Source organism: Anser cygnoides, chromosome 1, assembly GCF_040182565.1.
Source record: "Anser cygnoides isolate HZ-2024a breed goose chromosome 1, Taihu_goose_T2T_genome, whole genome shotgun sequence".
Taxonomy (NCBI): Eukaryota; Metazoa; Chordata; class Aves; order Anseriformes; family Anatidae; genus Anser; species Anser cygnoides.
In genome coordinates this window covers 6,577,062-6,596,513 of record NC_089873.1, presented here as the reverse complement: position 1 = coordinate 6,596,513, position 19,452 = coordinate 6,577,062, and the positions used below count along the sequence as shown (strand labels likewise).

At 40.5% G+C, this 19,452-nt stretch overlaps 1 protein-coding gene across 12 annotated transcripts in view; it reads left to right on the top strand.

The window, feature by feature from the left end:
• USP6NL (USP6 N-terminal like) overlaps positions 1 to 19,452 on the top strand; it is a 119,111-nt gene that overhangs the window by 4,929 nt on the left and 94,730 nt on the right. For 6 of the 12 annotated variants that reach the window (XM_048062615.2, XM_067004630.1, XM_067004706.1 and 3 more), the window contains exons 2-3: positions 1,222 to 1,311; positions 10,018 to 10,110. In XM_048062615.2, the coding sequence (XP_047918572.2) occupies positions 1,308 to 1,311; positions 10,018 to 10,110 (97 nt within the window). In that variant the 5' untranslated portion in view covers positions 1,222 to 1,307. The remainder of the gene's footprint in view (positions 1 to 1,221; positions 1,312 to 10,017; positions 10,111 to 19,452) is intronic. The other 6 variants (XM_048062618.2, XM_067004964.1, XM_067005036.1 and 3 more) reach the window with 1 other exon arrangement.

The following is a 19,452-nucleotide window of genomic DNA, read 5'->3' as shown; positions in this document are numbered from 1 at the left end:
TGTGTTCCTCTTTTTTATAATGTTTGCATACATGTTTCTGCAGCACGATACCGTTTTCTTCCCCCTATTAAGCCTCTTCCCTCCATTACTTTTAAAATGTTGGTTGTAAGTTTCAGTGAGTTCTGAAACCGACGGCTTCCTTTTGGCCGTCAGAACATTTTTTTTTTTTTTTAAAACTGGTTTTAGCAATTGCTATATCATCTTCTTGTGATGTCAGCCCAGGCCTATGAGAAGTCATCAGCTTCTTGGCACGTGCTGTAAATCTGTCTTGTTGTTGTTATTATTTTTAAGCCTTAGGAGATCAGGAGTGTTGAGACTTGAAATCTGAGTCAGCACGAGATACGATCTGGCTGGCCGAACACAGGTGGTCAGGTTCAGCAAGTTCTCGGTTTGAAAAGAGGAAATATATCAGACTATGCCTGAACTCTGTGCAGGTATTAGAGGAAAACTTTATGGTTTCATAGATATGTTTGTCTTTTTTTCCCCGGATCTCAACTGTGAGGTGAAGTTATTTCAGTGTAACCGTTCTATCGGGTTGCTTTTAGCAGCAGGATGGAGATTATGCAATATTCTTTTAAAAAATGTACTTGCTGTGCTGTCGTTGTTGAAGATTAAGTCCTGCATGTTTCGCTCCACGGGAAGCCAGGCCTATTGTTAGTGAATCCATAGCTGCCCTACTTAGGTGCCTTTTTCTCCTTTCAATTAGACGGAATGATCCCATGGTTTACAGTTACTAGAAATTGTAACTTTTTCAGGTTTTGTTTCTGAGGAAGTGCAGGATGCTAGTGCCAACCCAGGTTTATTTAGTAAATTTCTTTGTAGCTCTTGTGTTTCAAAGAGTCTCTCTTCTATTGCATCTTCTCGTTGGCTGATGTTGTTGAAGGAAAATACTACTTGATGGTGTTTTTAGTTACTATATCTGTATCATAGTCTTTTAATTTCTTGAGAATGTTTGTTATCTGTTGGGAATGGTTAGTGCTTCTGAACTAATCCGTGCAAACAAGTTTGTAATATTAACGTTAGAAGAAAGTACACATTTTGAGTTGATAAACTTCAAAATATAGCCGTAAGCAGTAAAGTTCCTCACTCATAACAAATACGTTTTTGTGTTCTTTATTTTTTTTACAAGGAAGATTGAAAAGATAATAGGAGTTTATGTATAACATTTACTTATTTAAAGCTGAAAAATTATTTCTTCCTTTATTTTCCTACTATCATCAGGACATGTATACCTCTGAGAAACCTTCTCCAACAAGATACCTTGCTTCAAGACCTGCCCTGGATTATATGCAAAGAAGTTTCCAGTCATGAGTGAGTAGATTCCTTTATTAAAAACAAACATTTTGCTTGTAGTTGAGAAGAAATTTTCTTCTGTAATGAGCTTTGGAAGGTGGTCCTTCTTTCAAAATATTCTACTGAGTTCTGCCTCTTCAGTCCTTCAGTAATAGACGCCAAGATTGGCAGATACTGTTCTTAACCTGCAAAGTTTTGGTCAATGTGTGCTCTGTAAGGCTTCTGTGTTGGTAGCCTGGTGTCGTTTTCAAGAAGGTGAGTTCTGAAACAAGCTGACCTTTGTTTTTTCTTCAGCGTAAACAAAATACACAAATGTGAGGGGAAAATGTCTTGGGCTTGCTCAAAAACTCCAAAATAAGTGAGTGTCCAGTAAATTCAAATAGCTGGTAAAAATCCAAAATAAAATGAATGGGCTTCATTTTATGGGGAAAATAAATATATTACTCAAATGGCAGTATAGAGGTCTGGTCCCAAAAGAATGTTGGCATGTGTTAGGAAGATAGAAGCCACAGAAAGCTGTGACTGGGGATCTGTTTCGGTAGAAAAAACGATGAAAGCAGAAGTTCTGTTTCAGACCGTAGCTGATGGTTAAGATAATCACTTTTTAGCAAACTGTTTTGAGTGAATGTCTTTCAGAAGTTTTTGTAGATGTGAGACTACTTAATATAAATCTTGGCAGCAACGTTACCTAGCCTTGCATCACACAGGAGTAACGATATAACTTCCTAAGCACAGGAACTGTGTTTATAATACAGCTTAGTTTCGATACAACTACACCAAATCTGTTAAAGAATAAGCATCTAATTCATAGGATAATTATATCCTATGTTAGTAAAATAAGTCTGTTTGATTTTTCTGGCAGGAAGTGACTAAAAGAAAATTGTTGGTTGAATTTCTTGTCAAGAACAAGCTTTGTTTTTCTTAGTATGAAATCTGGAAAAAAAAATGATGGAAGAAATGTTTGCTAATTGCAGCAAAGAAAGAATGCACCAAAAAATGACTGAAAGAAGCGCTGAATTTCAGGGTCTGTGCTTAGTGCAGATAGAACTGTTTTAGTACTTAAATAGAATTATATCTGTTTTCCTTCGTATTGCTGTTCACGCTTGTTTATTTCCTGATGTTTAAAGTATTTGAAGTTTGGCACAAATGACGCCTTTACGAGCAGTAATTCACGTACCTGAATATCCTGACTTGTCAGACGCTGCTGTATTAATCATCATTCATTTTTAGAGCATCTTGTGCTGTCATCGCCTAATGGATAGTCTTAAATATATTTGTCTTTTTAGCTTTTGAATTATAGTTGCGGTGTTGTGTGACTCACCACGGTGTTGCTGTGATGTTGGTTTGAGTATAACAAATGCTGTCATTACTCGAGCAAAACACCACTGATTTTGATAAGATCTTGACACGATTTTACACTGGAAGGTTTGCTCTCTATTAGGAAGGATACCTGTATTTAAACGGAAGGTAACGCTTTGGCAGCGCTTTTTGTGGTAGTTAATAGTAATGTTAAGCAAAACGCGGTCTCCTGTTTGCGGGAAGAGTGCCGCGTTCCTGCGTTAGATGAGATGCTGAAGTCTGCGCCGAGTGATGGGCTTCAAGGACACTACTTGAAAATGCCGCTTTTTTAAAACATTTGAATTAGAAGAGATTCAATATTTACTTTCGGCTGTTCTTGGACTTCTTAGCTTACTGTTTATTTCAGAGAAACTTGAACTATAAGCTCAGTATGTGTAGCTTTGTGCTTCTTTCCACTAAATACATTATTGCGCAAGATATTTATCATCTTAAGAACATACATTTATCTGCATGCTTCTGGATGTGAAAGCTTATACACAAAATACGTGGTAGCTAGAATAGTTAGAAGTGTTGAAATGATGAGTCTTTAGCACTCCAGTATGCCAAACGTGTGCGTCATCTAGTGAAATTCAAAATGAAAACCTTTCTAAAAGGAAAATCTAAAATGCAGGGACGTCAAACTTAAGAAGTTTAATGTTGTGTTGGTCAGAAAATTCGGACTGCTGTTATGTACAGACTACATTATAGAATACTACTTGTTATTTTCTTGTGGTAGAATCCCAGACTGGTTTGGTTCGGAAGGGACCTCAAAGCCCCCCCAGTGCCACCCGTGCTATGGGCAGGGACACCTCCCCCCAGCCCAGGCTGCCCAAAGCCCCATCCAGCCTGGCCTTGGGCACTGCCAGGGATGGGGCAGCCACATACCTTACCCTCTTAGTTTCAAGCCATTTCCCCTTCTCCTACCACTGCACCCCCTGACAGAGAGTCCCTCCCCAGCTTTCCCGCAGCTCCCTTTAGGTATGGGAAGGCCGCTGGGAGGTCTTCCCGGAGCCTTCTCTTCTCCAGGCTGAACACCCCCAGCTCCCTCAGCCTGGCTCCACAGCAGAGGGGCTCCAGCCTCTGATCATCCTCGCGGCCTCCTCTGGACTCGCTCTGATACATCCCTGTCCTTGTGCTGGGCCCCAGAGCTGAACGCAGGCTCCAGGTGGGGTCTGACGAGAGCAGAGCAGAGGGGGACAATCCCCTCCCTGCTCTGCTGCCCACGCTGTGTTGGTGCAGCCCAGCACACGGTTGGCTTTCTGGGCTGCAAGTGCACATTGCCGGCTTGTGTTGAGTTTCTTGTTAACCCCCAGGTCCTTTTCCTCGGGGCTGTTCTCCATCCATATCCTGCCCAGCCTGGATTTGTGCTTGGGATTGCCCTGGCCGAAGTGCAGGGCCTTGCACTTGGCCTTGTTGAACCTCTCAGGCCTGCCCAGGTCCCTCTGGATGTCATCCCTTCCCTCCAGTGTGTTGACCACACCACACAGCTCGGTGGTGTTGGCAGACTTGCCAAGGATGCATTCAATCCCACTGTCCATGCCACCAACAGAGATGTTAAACAGCGCCGGTCCCAATACTGACCCCTGAGGCAGGAACACCACTCGTCACTGATCTCCACTTGGACAGGGAGCCACTGACCGCAGCTCTTTGAGTGTGACCGTGCAGCCAGTTCCTTACCCCCCAAGTGGTCCATCCATCAAATCCGTGTCTCTCCAATTTAGAGACAAGGATATCGTGAGGGACAGTGTCAAATGCTTTGCACAAGTCCAGGTAGCTGATGTCGGTTGCTCTTTCCCTGCCTCCCAGTGCTGTAACCCCATTGTAGAAGGGCACCAGATTTGTCAGGCACCATCTGCCCTTAGTGAAGCCCTGCTGGCTGTCCCCAGTAACCTCATTTTCCCTGTGCCTGAGCATCGTTTCCAGGAGGATCTGCTCCATGATCCTGCTGGGCACAGAGGTGAGACTGGCTGGCATGTAGTTCCCTGCGTCTTCCTTTTTCCCTTTTTAAAAATGGGGGTTCTGTTTCCCTTCTTCCAGTCAGTGGGAACTTCACCGGGCGGCCACAACTTCTCAAACACGATGGAGAGTGGTGTAGCAAATATATCCGCCAGTTCCCTCTGGACCCACCGATGTATCTCATCAGGGTCCATGGACTCGTGCACCTTCAGGTTCCTTAGCTGGTCTCAAACCTGATCTTCTCCCACACTGGGCAGTTCTTCATTCTTCCAGTCCCTGCCTTTCCCCTTCTGGGGCTTGGGCTGTGTGGCTGGAGCTCTTGCTGGTAAGACTGAGGCAAAAAAAAGCCACTGAGTACTTCAGCCTTCACCATGTCCTGGGTAACCAGGTCTCCCGTTTCCTTCACTTGATGCAATGTATATTTCCACTGCTGCTTGGGAAGGACTGGTCTAGAATCTCGGTCCTAAAATGAATCCTAAAAATCACTTCTGTATTATCTGCCCTAAATTTATTCACAGGCAGTTCATACCCATTTGATTTTCTGCCAATCTTAATCATTAGCTAGAAGAGCTGCTTCTACCTTGCATCAAATTTGTTGTTCTAGCAGAGTGTTAAAAAAGCACAATATTTTATTGAAGCAGCTCCTAGAAGCAGTCTGTGATATCTTGGTGCTTAAGAAATACAACTTCAGCTTATTTCTAAGCAAATGGCTGGTTAAAATTTTGCAGAAAGTGAGGGGGGGAACACTTGCTGTTGTATAACTTCTAACAGTTACCAGGTGCCTGGGTAAGTGCCTTGGATCCTGATTTGTTGTATCTGCAGGACGGGAGAAGAGTACGGGTAGAATTGCCAAGTCCAGCATCCACGGCAGCTGGTTTTTGCTCGTGGGCAATACAAAGAAACTGAAAAGGTGCTAAGACAGGCGGGCTCTCTTAAAGCTTTTATTTCTGTGGAAGGCTTTTATAAACGTCTGCTTTCATAAATAAGGCGAAGATTAATCCATATTTCAAATTACACTGTAGCGTTGTGACCTCGTTATCCTATGAGGCACAGATGCTTAAAGGGGTGGGTATGCAGCGTACCCAGGCTAGATCTTGATTTATTTTATGCTTAAAGATAGCTTGTCAGAGAAACCCTGGCTGTATCTAACCTGTCAGAAGTGTCACACCACTGGCAGAGCTGGTTTAATCTCTTACGTTTTCTCCAGTTGTTGACATTTAGCTGCCAGAAAATGTGTAGTGTCATGATAAAAAATCTTAGGCTTATAAACAGTGCTCTTTATGTTTGGGAGTTTTCCTGTGCTTTCTCCTTTGAAGAAAGGTCAGCGCGATGAACTTGCTTGAGCTGCCTGCAATGAATTTGGTTTGCAAACAATTAAACTAAATGTTAGTATATACTGTTGCAACAAGCTGCTGACATCTTCATTTTTTTCCCTTAAATGTACAGCATGCAGTGCCAACTTTTTTTTTTTTTAATTCTGCTGTCATAATAAATTCTACAGAATAATTCCTTCCTGACTTTCTTTCTTCTAGTTTTTGTTTCCCACACCCTAAAAACTTAGACTGTGTGCAGTTGGGAAGTGAACCTGCTATTCTTCATGCTTCAGTATAATCTGTTTAGGTTTTCTTTGTGACCGACTGAGCACAGGGGCGCGTTTGGTGTGTTTGGAGAGACGCTGTGCAGTGTAACCTTATATTTTGGAATTGGTCAGTGTGGTCTGGTAATGAGGTGGGAAACCTTTTGCTCTACCAGTTAAAATCAAGACCATGACGGTGTGATTAAAGACTGCCTCTCTTTGATGGTTCCTTATTTTCTTGACCTCTCATTACAGCTGGCTTTCTAGTGTGTGTTTATGGAGAAACCTTAGCTTTTGTGATTTCTGAAAAACAAAAACACACCAAAAGCCACATTTCCCTCCCTTTCTGAGTTCCTGTAGCATGCGTAAAGAAATATATTTGGCTGTCAGCTTCTGTGTTCGTGAGTAATAAATCTGGGAATTAAAACAGGTGACCTGTTCAGGTCAACCTTAAAGATGTAATGCTTTAGCAAGTATGCATTATAATATCTCTTTGCAACTGAGAAAAGAGTCTTTTGGATTTATGCAAAAACTCCTAGACTAAGAAAAGTCTGTCTGGTTGAGGCTGCCTCAGTTTCCCCCTCACCCCTTTCAATCTGTTCTCCTTTTATGCCAGAATGAATTGATAATGAACTGAGGAGCAAGTCAAACAGTTGATAAAATAAATGCTGAGAAATGGGCAATGACCGGTATCTCAAAGGGTAAGGTTGTTGCACATTTTGGGTAGTCTGGAAAAGTTGTTGCGAATAATGTTGATTCATGCAGCTTACAAGGCTTTTTAGTCATCAGTTGTTTTCAATAAGCCGAGATTGAAAGAAGGGAGAAGACTTTGTGATTCACAGACAAAATTGCCTGCTGGAGGAGGAAAATGCAAAAGTAAGCTAAACTATGTTTCTAATGAATAGCTAAGGGATGTTGAATTATTTTCTTATATTGCAAGCTAAGGTTTTGTTTTATTTTTTTGAACCAAGTACTCTGAACACCCATTTTAAAAATATAAGCTTGAAGATGCAGTGTGAAGTGTTTTCTGTATCAATTGTTCTGATTTACTGAGGAATTAAATTCTAATCTCTAGAAATACTGTCATTTGAGAAATAGCGAAGAAGCTATTGCCTCCTGGGTCATCTTTACTGAAATTTGAAGTAGTAGTTCTTTATGAAAAACCTTTTCGAGGTCTGAATGATAAAGGGCCGTAACGCAGGTTTCAAAAAGCTTAATTTGAAAACTTGGGACACTTTAAAAAATACTTTAAGAGTTAAACAGTTGAATCGCAGGGCTTTTTTATTGGTACCTGGAAAAGAATGAAATTCACAAAATACTTTTGTGAACCAGGAATCTCTTGCATGTTGCTGACTCCTAAAAATAACCTCACTGATAACATTGCTATTTTTCTTATATTTGCTCTGCGTTTTCTTGAAGCTATCAGGGTAACTTGGCAGTTTATATAACTGTAACGACATGTGTGAGTTCTTGGATCGGAAGAAGCAGTAGTTTAATAACTTGTCTTTTGTGTAGTCGGAGGATGATGCATGAAAAATACATGTGTATGAAGGTGTCTAGCTCTTGAATCTAGCAGTCAGGAGAAATGCTTACCATTCTTGATCTTGCTTCACTGATACTCTTCTGTTTTATCTATCTATATATTTTCCACTTTTATTTTCTTCAATTACTGGTAGCTAATGCTGTGTGTATGCTGGCTGTACTCCTTATTGTGCAGCTAGTCCTCAGGGAGGCCGTTGTCAAGCGTGCAGGAGATGAGTTTTCTGACTTGAAATTGATTTAGAGGTAACGGTTAACGAGTTACAGAAACTTCCGCGAACTTGCAGGAAAACTTCTGATGAAGTTGGATTTCATTTGAAAGGTCTGGCTTGGAGAGAGAGCCAGGACTGAACTGAGGGGCTTCAAGATTTCATGACCCCCTTGCAATGTTGCCATAGCCAGTAGAGATGGTGCCGTTTCCCTGTCTCAATTCCTGCATTCTTCCTTGTTGTGCAAGCATTCATGAGGTTGATTTGAATTGGGTGGGCTCCCTAACCTGTTTATTACATGGTTGCGGCAGTACAAACCATTCATGCAGCTAAGTGAGCAAAGCACAGGGGTGAGAGTAAGAGGTCAGTGGGTGAGACGGTTCTCTCCAGTGTAACGCTGTTTTTACCGTGCTCGTTGTGTGCGTGGAACTGTCGTAACGTGGAGCAATACTCCAGTTCCACCGTGGAGTCATCTCAGGCTTCCTCAACGCTGAGTGAGGAGAGGCATCTCCAGAGGGCTAATCAGATCCTAGATGACCCAATTTCTCACCAATGCTGTAATTAAACCTCTCCTCTAAATACAGAGGGCTTGTTAGTCAGAATAAAATATAAACCACAGTACTTTACATGCACAGAACCGATGCATCACACCAAGGAAATGTAGGCATGTTAGTAAAAACTTGCTTGTTTTCTTAATATTAACATTTTATGATGTTGGATTTCTTGTTGCATTGTTATGTCAATTTATGTAACTTTTGAGACCCTGTTACTTTTTTTGGCTGATAGATTTAAATAACTGTACAATCAGAACACAAACGGGGAAAAAAAGCTGTTTTTGAAATCTGCTTGCCTTTAAACTGACTTTTTAGATTAACTTTTTCGTAATCCTTCCTTTTATTTTTGATCACTTCAGGGTATTTAGGACTGCTAAGTTGTGGCTTTCCTTGCACTTAGTCTTTATTTTTAGATTGGAATAGGAAGACAAACATTTTTGAGTTTGTGGGGTTCTTTTGTTCTGTCTCTTTTTTAACTGAATGAAATAAATCATCAATCTCCATAGACTGGAGTGAAGTCACTTTCTTTTCTTAAGCCTTGCAGGAGGTTGCAGCTACCAAAACCAACAACAACAGCAACAAAAGATTTATATTCAGAAGCTGTGCTTCCAGGTGGTATATTGAAGTTCAGTAATCTGGCTTTTTATAAGACCTCGTCAACAAATAGTTATTGCTTAGTGTTTACTGTTTTATTTAAATTAATGTATTGTAAAGCTAATTGTTGTAAAATCCTTTGCATAGATCTCCAATATATTTTGAAAGTCTTAAAGTTTAAAAGCAGTTATTTATTTATATATGTCTGTCATAAAGACAACTTTCAATATTCCTTCAGTTGGGCTCTCTCTTTCTCCCTGCGGGTTTAAGTTGATGGTCGATGGGGTTTGTTTAAATTAGTAAGTGCAATATAACACCTACGTTTAAACTAACACAATTTCTGTTTGTAAACCAAGATGTTGGCAGGAGCAGGAAGCTATTGTTAGCTTTAAACTGATAGGAGAGCTGTGGCAGAAAAGTTACCATTGTGAATACTTTTGAAGATAGCCCACTTATTGTACACCCGCTTACTGGTCCCTTTTTGGATACTTTCACTTCACATATATTCTTTGTCGTGTTTGCAAGGAAAACTAAGGTTGGGTTATTTAGAAATTATTTACTTAAAAAAAGTAACTATTTTTGTGTGCGCACCCCCATAATGGCAAAGATGACTTATGCATGATGACAAATTATAATATGTATGTATATAAACATTTAACAACATTCATTACATTTTATATAATATACTTCTGTATTATTTTCTATTTATAAATCACATTACACAGACAATTCCCTTTATTTATATCTATATATAAAGGAAGAGTGTCTTTTTTTCTAAATTTGTCTCTTGCAGTTTTCATTGATGGCCAGTAAGGACTACTGAATTGAGACTTATGACAAATTGGTGTACACAGAAGTACATGCCTTTGGCAAGATAATACTCTTCTGTTACTTTTTTTTCCCTTTTTAAAATCTGAATCTTAAGTCTTTGGACCTATGTCTGTACTCCTTTATATAGAGCACTGCACAATGATGCCCTTATTGTGGATCTTTGGTATTCCTGCAGCAGAAGGAGCGAGTAGCAACGAACACTGTAACCTTGTTCTCTGGAGTGAGTATCAAGTATCTGCCACTATGTAAGCAATTCATATTTCTCGGATCCTATTCATTCCTGCGATAAGTTGAGTGTGGTGGTCAAGTCCATTCCAGAGGGAAGGATGCAGAAACTCGCAGCTGAAATACGGCCGAAAACCGAGAGCTGGAGCTGTCTGGGCAGGCACCCACCCCTCGCACAAGGCACCGTGTAGACACAGAACAACGTTGTCCTGGTTGCTGCAGGGAGGACTTTGCAGAGGCTCCCGTATTAAGCACCACACTGTTGTAATTTCCCATTGAATTAGACGACTTGCAAAAGAACAGCTTAGTCAGATGAAGGGTTTGAAACAGGCTGAAAAGGAATTCTTCCAGCAGCAGTGCTGAGAGGTATTTAAAAGACTTTCCTTGCCTGTTGTGAGTCACGGCGTTTTCCCTTTCCATACAATCGGTGGAATAATATGCACTGCCGTGTTGGAAAAATGAAGCTGTTGCTGCTCAGTAGTGTAACTTTATCACAGCTGAGAAAAATGTGAGCTGTTGCCTCATTTTGTGCCATTTCTCCTATATTCAAGGAAAAAAAACATCCTTGATTTATAGGCCGTGCGGTTATTTTAAGATAAATCGACAATATTTCAAGAAAAACTACTCTGACATTCTTTATGCGCTTTCTGATAGGAAACAACTTTGATTTGTGGCATGGATTGAAAATACTTGGGGTTATCATAGGTGAGGTAATAGAAGTAATCCCAGCAGGGTTACTGGCTCCCCGAGTAGCTCTGTATTTGTTTAAATTCGAGATTTTTTCTTTACTTAAACTGTCCGATCTGTTGTCTCTTCAACGGTTAAAGGATATTTGCAAGTGTTTGTGTAAACAAAGCAGCTGCGCTTAGGTGATGCCCTATCAAGCAGCTGCTTATAAGGTTCGTTTAATCTCTGGTTGCAAAAGAACCCTACTACAATTAAGAGATTTTCATTCTTAAAATTATGTGGGAGTCTGACAAGATAGCAGTGGATTTTTTTTCAAGGCTCTTGGTATACCTGTGCCTATCCTGCTCAAGATTTCTAAAGTAATCACCCTCCCCCTGGCCCTATTTTATGTTGCATAACATAATCAATTCTTGTCTGCGGTAGAAAGCATACCAGCGTGCTATAAAATCTGCAGTGCTTTTGGCCAACGCAGTCATTAATCTAATAGAACATTAATATAAAAGGGCACTTTGTTTTGATAAAGCACTTCGCTTTGCCATGTGAGAGTATTCTTGAATGCAGTCTTTCTCTTTTACCATTGAAAAGCTCTTTGAAAATCTGGCTAATTCCGTGGCAGAGTGCTGAAAGGCTCACTCAGAGCTCTTTCTCGGAACGGGAGTTAACTTCCCAGAATTTTTAGAGATGTAGGGGAGTAACCAGTAATCTTACCAGGATGTGTTTTGCTGCATTCAGTATGAAGCTTTTTCCTTCTCTTTACTTTGTAGCATAATTTTTTTTTTACAGCCTTTTATGAGGACTACTGTTTTGTGGCGCTCCTTATTTCTGAATTGTGCAAACACTCTAGTAACACAGCCCTCCTTCCCTGCCCTCACCTAAACTTACTTTTTGGAAGTGATGCTTGCCAGCTGCAGCACTCTGTTCTTATCAGGGATGCTGTGCTATGGCTGCTATAGCCATACTTTGTAGCCAGGCTTCTCCACAGACCCTGATTGCCTTGCATTCGTAGGAGAGGTTATATTTTATATTTCTCTATATCTGGTTGTAAAAACTAGATAAACTTTTAGCGTCTCTCTTTTTTTTTTTTATTTTTTAAACGTAGTTACCATAAAAGTTTTTGAAAGAAGTAGGGCTTGGTCTTGGGGGATGAGAGAGGAAAAAATAGGTTTATAGTTAGCCTTTAAAAGATGAGGTGCAAGCTGAGAAGTGTCACTTCTGCTTTTTATTTCTCCCCGTGCGTCCTCCCCCTGCCATACTCCTTTCTATGCCAGGAACAGTGACAAGAACGGCCACAGATTTCCCTTTAGCTATGTGGTAGGAAAATATTTCTTAGAGCAAAGGCTAATGAGTCACTTCTAGTGATGTTTCAAGATTTATTTATTCCCCGTACATTAAAATAAACAAAAAGAAATAATATTTATGTGAAACTTGCTGTGAGACTTTTTTTTTTTTTAAAATTGCATCAGTCGTAAAGTGTAGCATCCATTTTGGAGAACTAACTCCTAATTTATGTTCTTGTACAATACTTGAAACTCAGTGATCCTGCTACATGATATGCCAAGGCATACCTAACGGAGCAGCTTAAAGGCTAGTCTACAGTAAAGGGAGGATGATGGCACTACTTTTCCTGTACCTCTAGCGCTGGTACAGACGTACAGTGCCTGACTAACACTGGGCAGAGTGTTGCAGTTCTGTCCCTCGTTCAGACCGTGGACAATGCTCGACTGAAACTTGTTGGTATCAGTTTAAATTCTCTACGGAGAGAGCACGGAGAATAGTGTATGTACTACAGTCTGCTAAAACTGGGACTGAAGCTCTACAGCCCGTACAGTTCCTCTACTTTTGCTCTTGTAATAGGTAGGTAAGATGCTCATCAGCTGGAGAGTGTGCTTGTCTTAAAATAAAGCTGGACTAAGAAGCCTGTCTCACACTGCTGCTTCCTGCCTCTGCCTAGCACCGGTGTAGTTTGTCTGCTAGCAGTGTGGCTGAGAAGCTCAGGTGTTTCCACCAAGTTTTCCCATTGGTGGGGGAGTAGAGGAACTCTTTGGTAATAGCTGTCATGTATGTAAATTGCAGGAAATAGGACGGGATTCAAAGCAAGTGTAACATGCTACTCAGAGTGCTCTACAAAGTTAATTCCACTCCTAAGAGCAGGAGCAAAGCAGGGAGATCCCTAGAGATAGCCACAGCTGGCCACTGTCATACATATCAGCCATAACTCTAGGATTAGCTTTAAGTAGTCATGGTTAACATACTTGTCATTTTCAACTCTAATTACTAAGCCTGGCTTTTTAAATACATCAGTTAAGTATATTTTAAAGACGTGTTTTCTGAGTGAATGTACGAGGAGAGCAGGAGGCAGATTAACACACGGCTACAGTAAACAAATAGATCCAGACACACTTCCTTACGGAGGGTGGATCGCTTCTGATACGTGTGACCTTCAGGATAATTTCCTTCAGTTACTTTTGAAGTACTGAAGTCTTTCAGTTTCTGTTTACACCAGTATTTTCATCAGTAGTACAGCTGTATTTGTGTGAATAGATATTTTGTTATTGCTAGACTAGCCCATTGCACAGCCTTCAAAAACTCGTAAAAAGTTTGAGTTTATTACAGAGAGCAAGTCCTACCGTAGAATATTTGCTACACAAAGCAACTATGCAGGCTTCATAAAAATACTGTGTATCTTTGCAGTGGACTTATAAGGTCTGATATTTTTCCTGGTGGCCATAGACAGCTGCGTTTTTTTTATTTCTTAGATTAAATACCAACATGGAAATGTTGGTAAGGATTTAATCCTGCTAACAAAGTGATGCACAGAGCTTGTTGGATTTCTTTGCTTCAGTGAGATGGGATTATTCATCTCATTCATATCTTTTTCAACAGGAGACTGGAAAGGGGTTTAAATTAAAAGCAAAGTTTTTCTTTTTTTGTGTCTCTTGAATTAAACATACACTCAATTTCCTTAATTTTTACCAGGTTAAATTATTACGTGTGTCAATACTGAAGTCAGTATGATAGTAATAGTTTTGATTGTTACTATTGTAAAATGAAAAAATATCTCTCTTAATGATTAATGTGGCCTCTTTCCATATGCTGAGGTTTGGGTGAATAATTTCAATAACATTATTTAGCTTGAAGATAAATGTCAGTTGATACTACAGCTATGACCCAAATCCAGGAAATGCAAACTTGAGGAAGTGCTGTATCTTCTGTTTGGAAAAATCCTTTTAAAACGTTTCTGTTGTTGTAATTACAATTTTACATATGTATGATTTCTATTTAAGAGCTCTCGCATGGATTTTGTCCACAAAATAAATATGTAGCTAAAAACGTATAAAGATTAGGACTAGAGTATTAGGGAGACTGAGAAATTCCGTGGACTGTGTACATTTGCTGAGATGAGAGCTTGTACTGACTTTTTTTTTCTCCTCCTCCATTTTAAAAAATATTCCATCACATAATTGAAATGAGCTCCTTAGATAGAATTTTTGCTGGGGGAGAAGCACCACTTGCTTTGTTGGCGCTTTCTTTATTTACTCAATGACCGTACCTTACAAAGTGGCCTTTCGTCTTTTGAAGGACGACATGGGCACGAGGAAGAGGAGAAAGAAATATGACAAATGTTTTGAAGGTTCATAATAAGAATCTGTGGTTCTGTGGTTGCACTTCATCATAACGTCTGTGTTACTTGCTTAACACAGTCCTAATCATGTAGTTGCAACACTTCATTTTGGATCTGAGGAGTTCTGCGCTGTAATGTACGCTACCCTTTTTAACAAGTTAAAAATGTAACAGGTTAAATACCCAAGAGCTTTTGGATTAAACTCTTGCTGAACTGTGTAGCTTAGTTCAATAAAGATGTTGCAAGTACTTAAACACACGTGTATGTCTAGATGTGACAGTAGGGTTTTTATGGGAAATACATGATCATAGACTAAGCAGTGTCCTTATTTTGCTGGTAGGGGTGATAGGTGTAAAACACATCTATCAGGAGGAAAAAATAGACTATACCTGCTTTCATATTTTTTGGAACGGTCCATTGAGAGATACTTGAACACAAAGGTCTGATGCTGTTCTCCATTAGTGTCTGGTGTCCGTTTGCCAGGGTGATGCTTAAAGTGATCTGTGCAGGCAGTGCCCTTCCCTCCATTGTGGCTCTGGGAAAGTTGCTGTCTGTCCTGATACTGTCTAAATCCACTTGCAGAAAGTGTTGTAGCAAGAGCTACGGGGTAAAAAGAACACAAATTGAGTAACAGGGAGAACAGTAAGGGTATTGTGCAGTTGCAGGATTTTGCAATGTGTTTCTTCCCTTAAAACTTCAAGCTGCGCAATAAGGGCTGCCTAACTTAGCTTACACTTCTTCCTCCTCCTTAACTTTCATTATTTTTTCTTATTTTTTGGGGGGTTTGATATAGGTATATATACTTATATTTGCCTGGAATAGGTGGAATTAATTTCTTGGACCCTTTAATAAAGTTCTGAATGTAATGAACAGTTTGCTTGTATATTTAAGTCAAAAGAAAAAGACATAAAAGATGTGAACAAATGCCTCTTCGTTAATCAGAATGCACTTACAGCTTACTGTTACAATTATTTATTACTTCTCCAGCCTCTATCTAGACCAAGCTTCTTTCTGCTCCCAAGATGACTTCTTGTAAAAGAGGATCATACGTCTACATCAGTTTGTTTAAAAACTGTAGCCATGCTTTCATGCTTTGAAAATGGGGGCAGAATTGCCAAAAAAGGGAAAAAAAAATGTAAGTGAATGCAAATTCCATTGAATTAAGCAGTTAAGGACTGCAGAATCATACCAAATGAGGTAGAATTGTTGATCTGCTAGGCAGGAACATTGATCTGCTCGAGGGTAGGAAGGCTTTGCAGAGGGATCTGGATAGGCTGGATCGACGGGCTGGGTCCAACCACAGGACATTCAACAAGGCCAAATGCTGGGTGCTGCACTTGGGGCACAGCACCCCCAGGCAGCGGTGCAGGCTGGGGCAAGAGAGGCTGGAAAGCTGCCCGGCAGGAAAGGACCTGGGGGCGCTGGTCAACAGGACCAGGAAGTGATCGTCCCCTTGTGCACACCTCAAATGTTGTGTTCAGGTTTGGGCCCCTTGCTACAAGCAGCATGTGGAGTTGCTTGAGCATTGCTCAAGCAGAGAAGAGCAACAAAGCTGGTGGAGGGACAAGAAAAGAGTTATGGGGAGCGAGTGGGGGAATTGGGGCTGTTTGGTCCGGAGAAGAGGAGGCTGAGGGGAGACCTCATCGCTCCCTACAGCTACCTGAAAGGAGATTGCAGCAAGGAGGTGTTGGTCTCTTTTCTCAGGTGACAAGTGATAAGACACAAGGAAATGGCCTAAAGTTGTGCCAGGGGAGTTTTAGATTGGATGCCAGGAAGAATTTCTTCATGGAGAGAGTAGTCGAGTACTGGAATGGCCTGCCTAGGGAAGCAGTGAAGTCGAAATCCCTTGGGGGTGTGGGATCCCACGTGTGGATGTGGCAGTAAGGGAGGTGGTTTAGCGGTGGGACTCAGTAGGTCAGGTTGACAGTTGGATGGTGATGTAGAAGGTCTTTTCCAGCCTAGGTGATTCTGTCTTTCAGAAGACCGTGAGCATATTTTATATATTTTTATGCAAAACGCATAGCCAAGAGCTGTCATCTTTGAAAAATGAACGCCTTGAATAACAAGCAGGGTTTCTGTCACTCTTGCAAACAGTTTCCCAGGAAGGGCTACCGGAATGCCAGAAATGATTTCTTGAGAACATTCGGTTTTCTTTGCTTCCCTTTCCATGGTTCCCTTTATTACTGCCCAAGAATACTCTTTAGAAAATAATGAAGATTCAGAGATTTGTTGGGGGTGGGGGTTAGTTATTGATGTGGAACTCCAGAATTCTCCTCTTCCAACTGGACCGGACTATTGAATACCTAACAAATGAAAACTGTAGGCTTCAGTTTATGGATTGGAAAATTAATTCAAAATATCAGTGAGAAAGGATGGATAGCCTGCTTTACAGCTGCTTTCGGAGTAATTTGTATCATGATGTATTGCCTGTCTTAGAGCTCAATGCTTATTTATTTTGAGATATTCATTTGAAGACCAATTGTGACGGGGAAAGTCAGAGAGGAGTATTGTAAAACCAGAATGTTTCTATTGATATTTGAAGTGTTGCTGGGACTTAGCTCCTGGGTAGGTTGTACCTGATTTTATCACTTTTCTCAGGAAACTATGTACTGGGAAATTGCCATGCAAATATTTTTAGAACACGTTTTTCCTTTTTTTTCTAGTATTTAAAGAATCTTTTTCCAACTACCTTACTTATATTTCCTTAATCCTTTTAAGCTACTCTAATGTTGAGAAACTTTTTCCCTGCTTAAAATTTTTTTTGTTGCTCCCTGTAAGAAATCTGCTTCATTTTCCAAGCTGTTTTGTCAAGATAGGAGGGAAGATGAAGCAGTTCTGCCCTGTGTGGCTTCTGAAACTGCAGCTTCGAAAGCAAACATTCAAATTGGTCATTAAGAACAGCTGCCTTCGCTGTTGCTGGTACTTGGCTTTTTATAGCCCTTGTTATGAATAGGCCTACTGACTCTGAAGTGTTTAAGCTTTTTTTTTGTTTGTTTACAGATGTAGAAAGAGGGGTTCGAAAGGCAAATGGACCTTGACTCTTGTAAATCCCCATCTACTGTCTATAACATCAGGCTTTGTTTTTTTTGCAGAACTAAAGAGATATCGGATGAAATCTTAAATGTATACAATAATCTGATTTCTAGATGACGATGGCAAGACTTAAAGCTTGGTTCTGTATTTGGTGAAACAGGCAGCGACAGGACTGGATCTCAGGCTGATACCTTGCCGTGGCTGCTTCCCCCGAATTTCTCTCTGCCCATTGCATTATGAACTGTCTGTTTCTTTGGGTTTGTCAGCCCTTAGGTATCCTAACCATGTTTAGAGGCTAGCAGATACGGAAAAAGACACGGATAATTCTGGTGTACTCCATGGGGAACATAAGGTAGGATTACAAAGACAGAACTTCATAGCTTTCTGTGGAGATGTGGCATGTAAATTGAATTCTAGCCAGGTCAGACTGATGTGAAATGGAAAAAGAATGTTCAAGATAACTTTGTATCTCGAATAAAAATGCGTACAGGCCTACTGTTCATATGAATGAATTCCCTCAAGCCATTTTAGTGGTGGGTGTTGGTGTTGCTTTTTTTCAGTAGCTTGTACATCTTCCTTTTTGCAAATGAGGGCACAACAAATGGGTGCGTTTTGGGGTAGTGTGGCTGCAGTGCTGTGTGGGATTACCCTGAGGGTTCACGATGTGTGTGTGTTTTTCTTTTTTGTTTATTCATGACATTCTGTCTAGGCTTTATAACAGCTCCAGATTATAAAAAGAGTGAAGGGGGGAAAAAGTTAAGTTTTGTTTAAACTTAAATTCTGATCCCCCCCCCCCCCCCCCCCCCCCCCCCCCCCCCCCCCCCCCCCCCCAAGAGCGTTGTTTGACAAATATCCACTGAGCCATAATTTTGCAGCATCCTTTGTGCTGTAAACATGTTAGCTCCTGGCAGTATGCTTTATGAAAAAACTCCTTTCAAGGACCAGCTAACTATAGTTACGTTAATAGAAGCATTTCTTATTTTGAGTGATGGCAGCCAACTCATCAGGATGCAGATCATTCTTTTCTTTATAGTTAGGAGAGGTGAAGGGGTACACGTGGTGATCCATAGAATCCAGTCCTGGTTAACTGCTCCTTCTCATACCAGTGTATTTTGTCAGGGTTATAACGTGTGTGATTCCTTTATTTCCTAGAGTTTTGAAGGAAGAAAGGCAGAATGCAAGAACACTAACAAGCCTATATTCCTCAGCTAACTAGCTGATGAAAATGCAGGTGATTAGCGGAAATTCACATGATGTGCACTGAGTATGTAACTTTTCTTCCTCAAACAGAGTCTGCTTAAATTCTAACACTAAGATTACGACACTTGGTTTCGTTTTGGTTTATCTTGTGTATCTGTCTCTTCTTGCAAACAGGATGTTTAGTAAACTTGATTACAGTTTCCTAAGTTCATTTTAAAGCTTTTTTTTTTCTTATTATAAATTACATTTTTTCAAATAGGACAAGAAGGAAACTACCGTGTTTCCTACTCCTTTCAGATTATTTCATGTTGAGGGAGGCAGGTGTATATGGAAATGATTTCTAGTCCTGAAGTGCTTGTGAACCTCCCTTCAGGAGAGAGAACGTGGGATAAAAGCCTTTCTCATGACTGTTCTGCAGACTTTTGTAGGTACTAGTTTTGTATTTCTGTAATAGTCCAACAAACCTGAAAATCATCTAAGAAACCTTCTCCGATTAATCACCTGGGAGAAGAAACGGTTTTGACGAAAATGGAGCAACTTCTGTTTTCCTGACAGGGAACAGCTCTAATCCTTCTCTGGGTGTTAAATGCAGCACTTCAGTAGCTCTGATTTCTCTTTTTACTATTGATGTGTAGCTCACTTCCTGAATTGTGAAACTAATGGTGACATGAAAGCAAGCAGAAAACATACCTTCTATTCCCTTCTCTCTTGCTACATTCCCTCTTCTCTGCTGTTGCTCTTTGTCAGCCCACCGTTCTCTTGCCTATCCAACGCTTCAGAACCTTGCTGTAGATT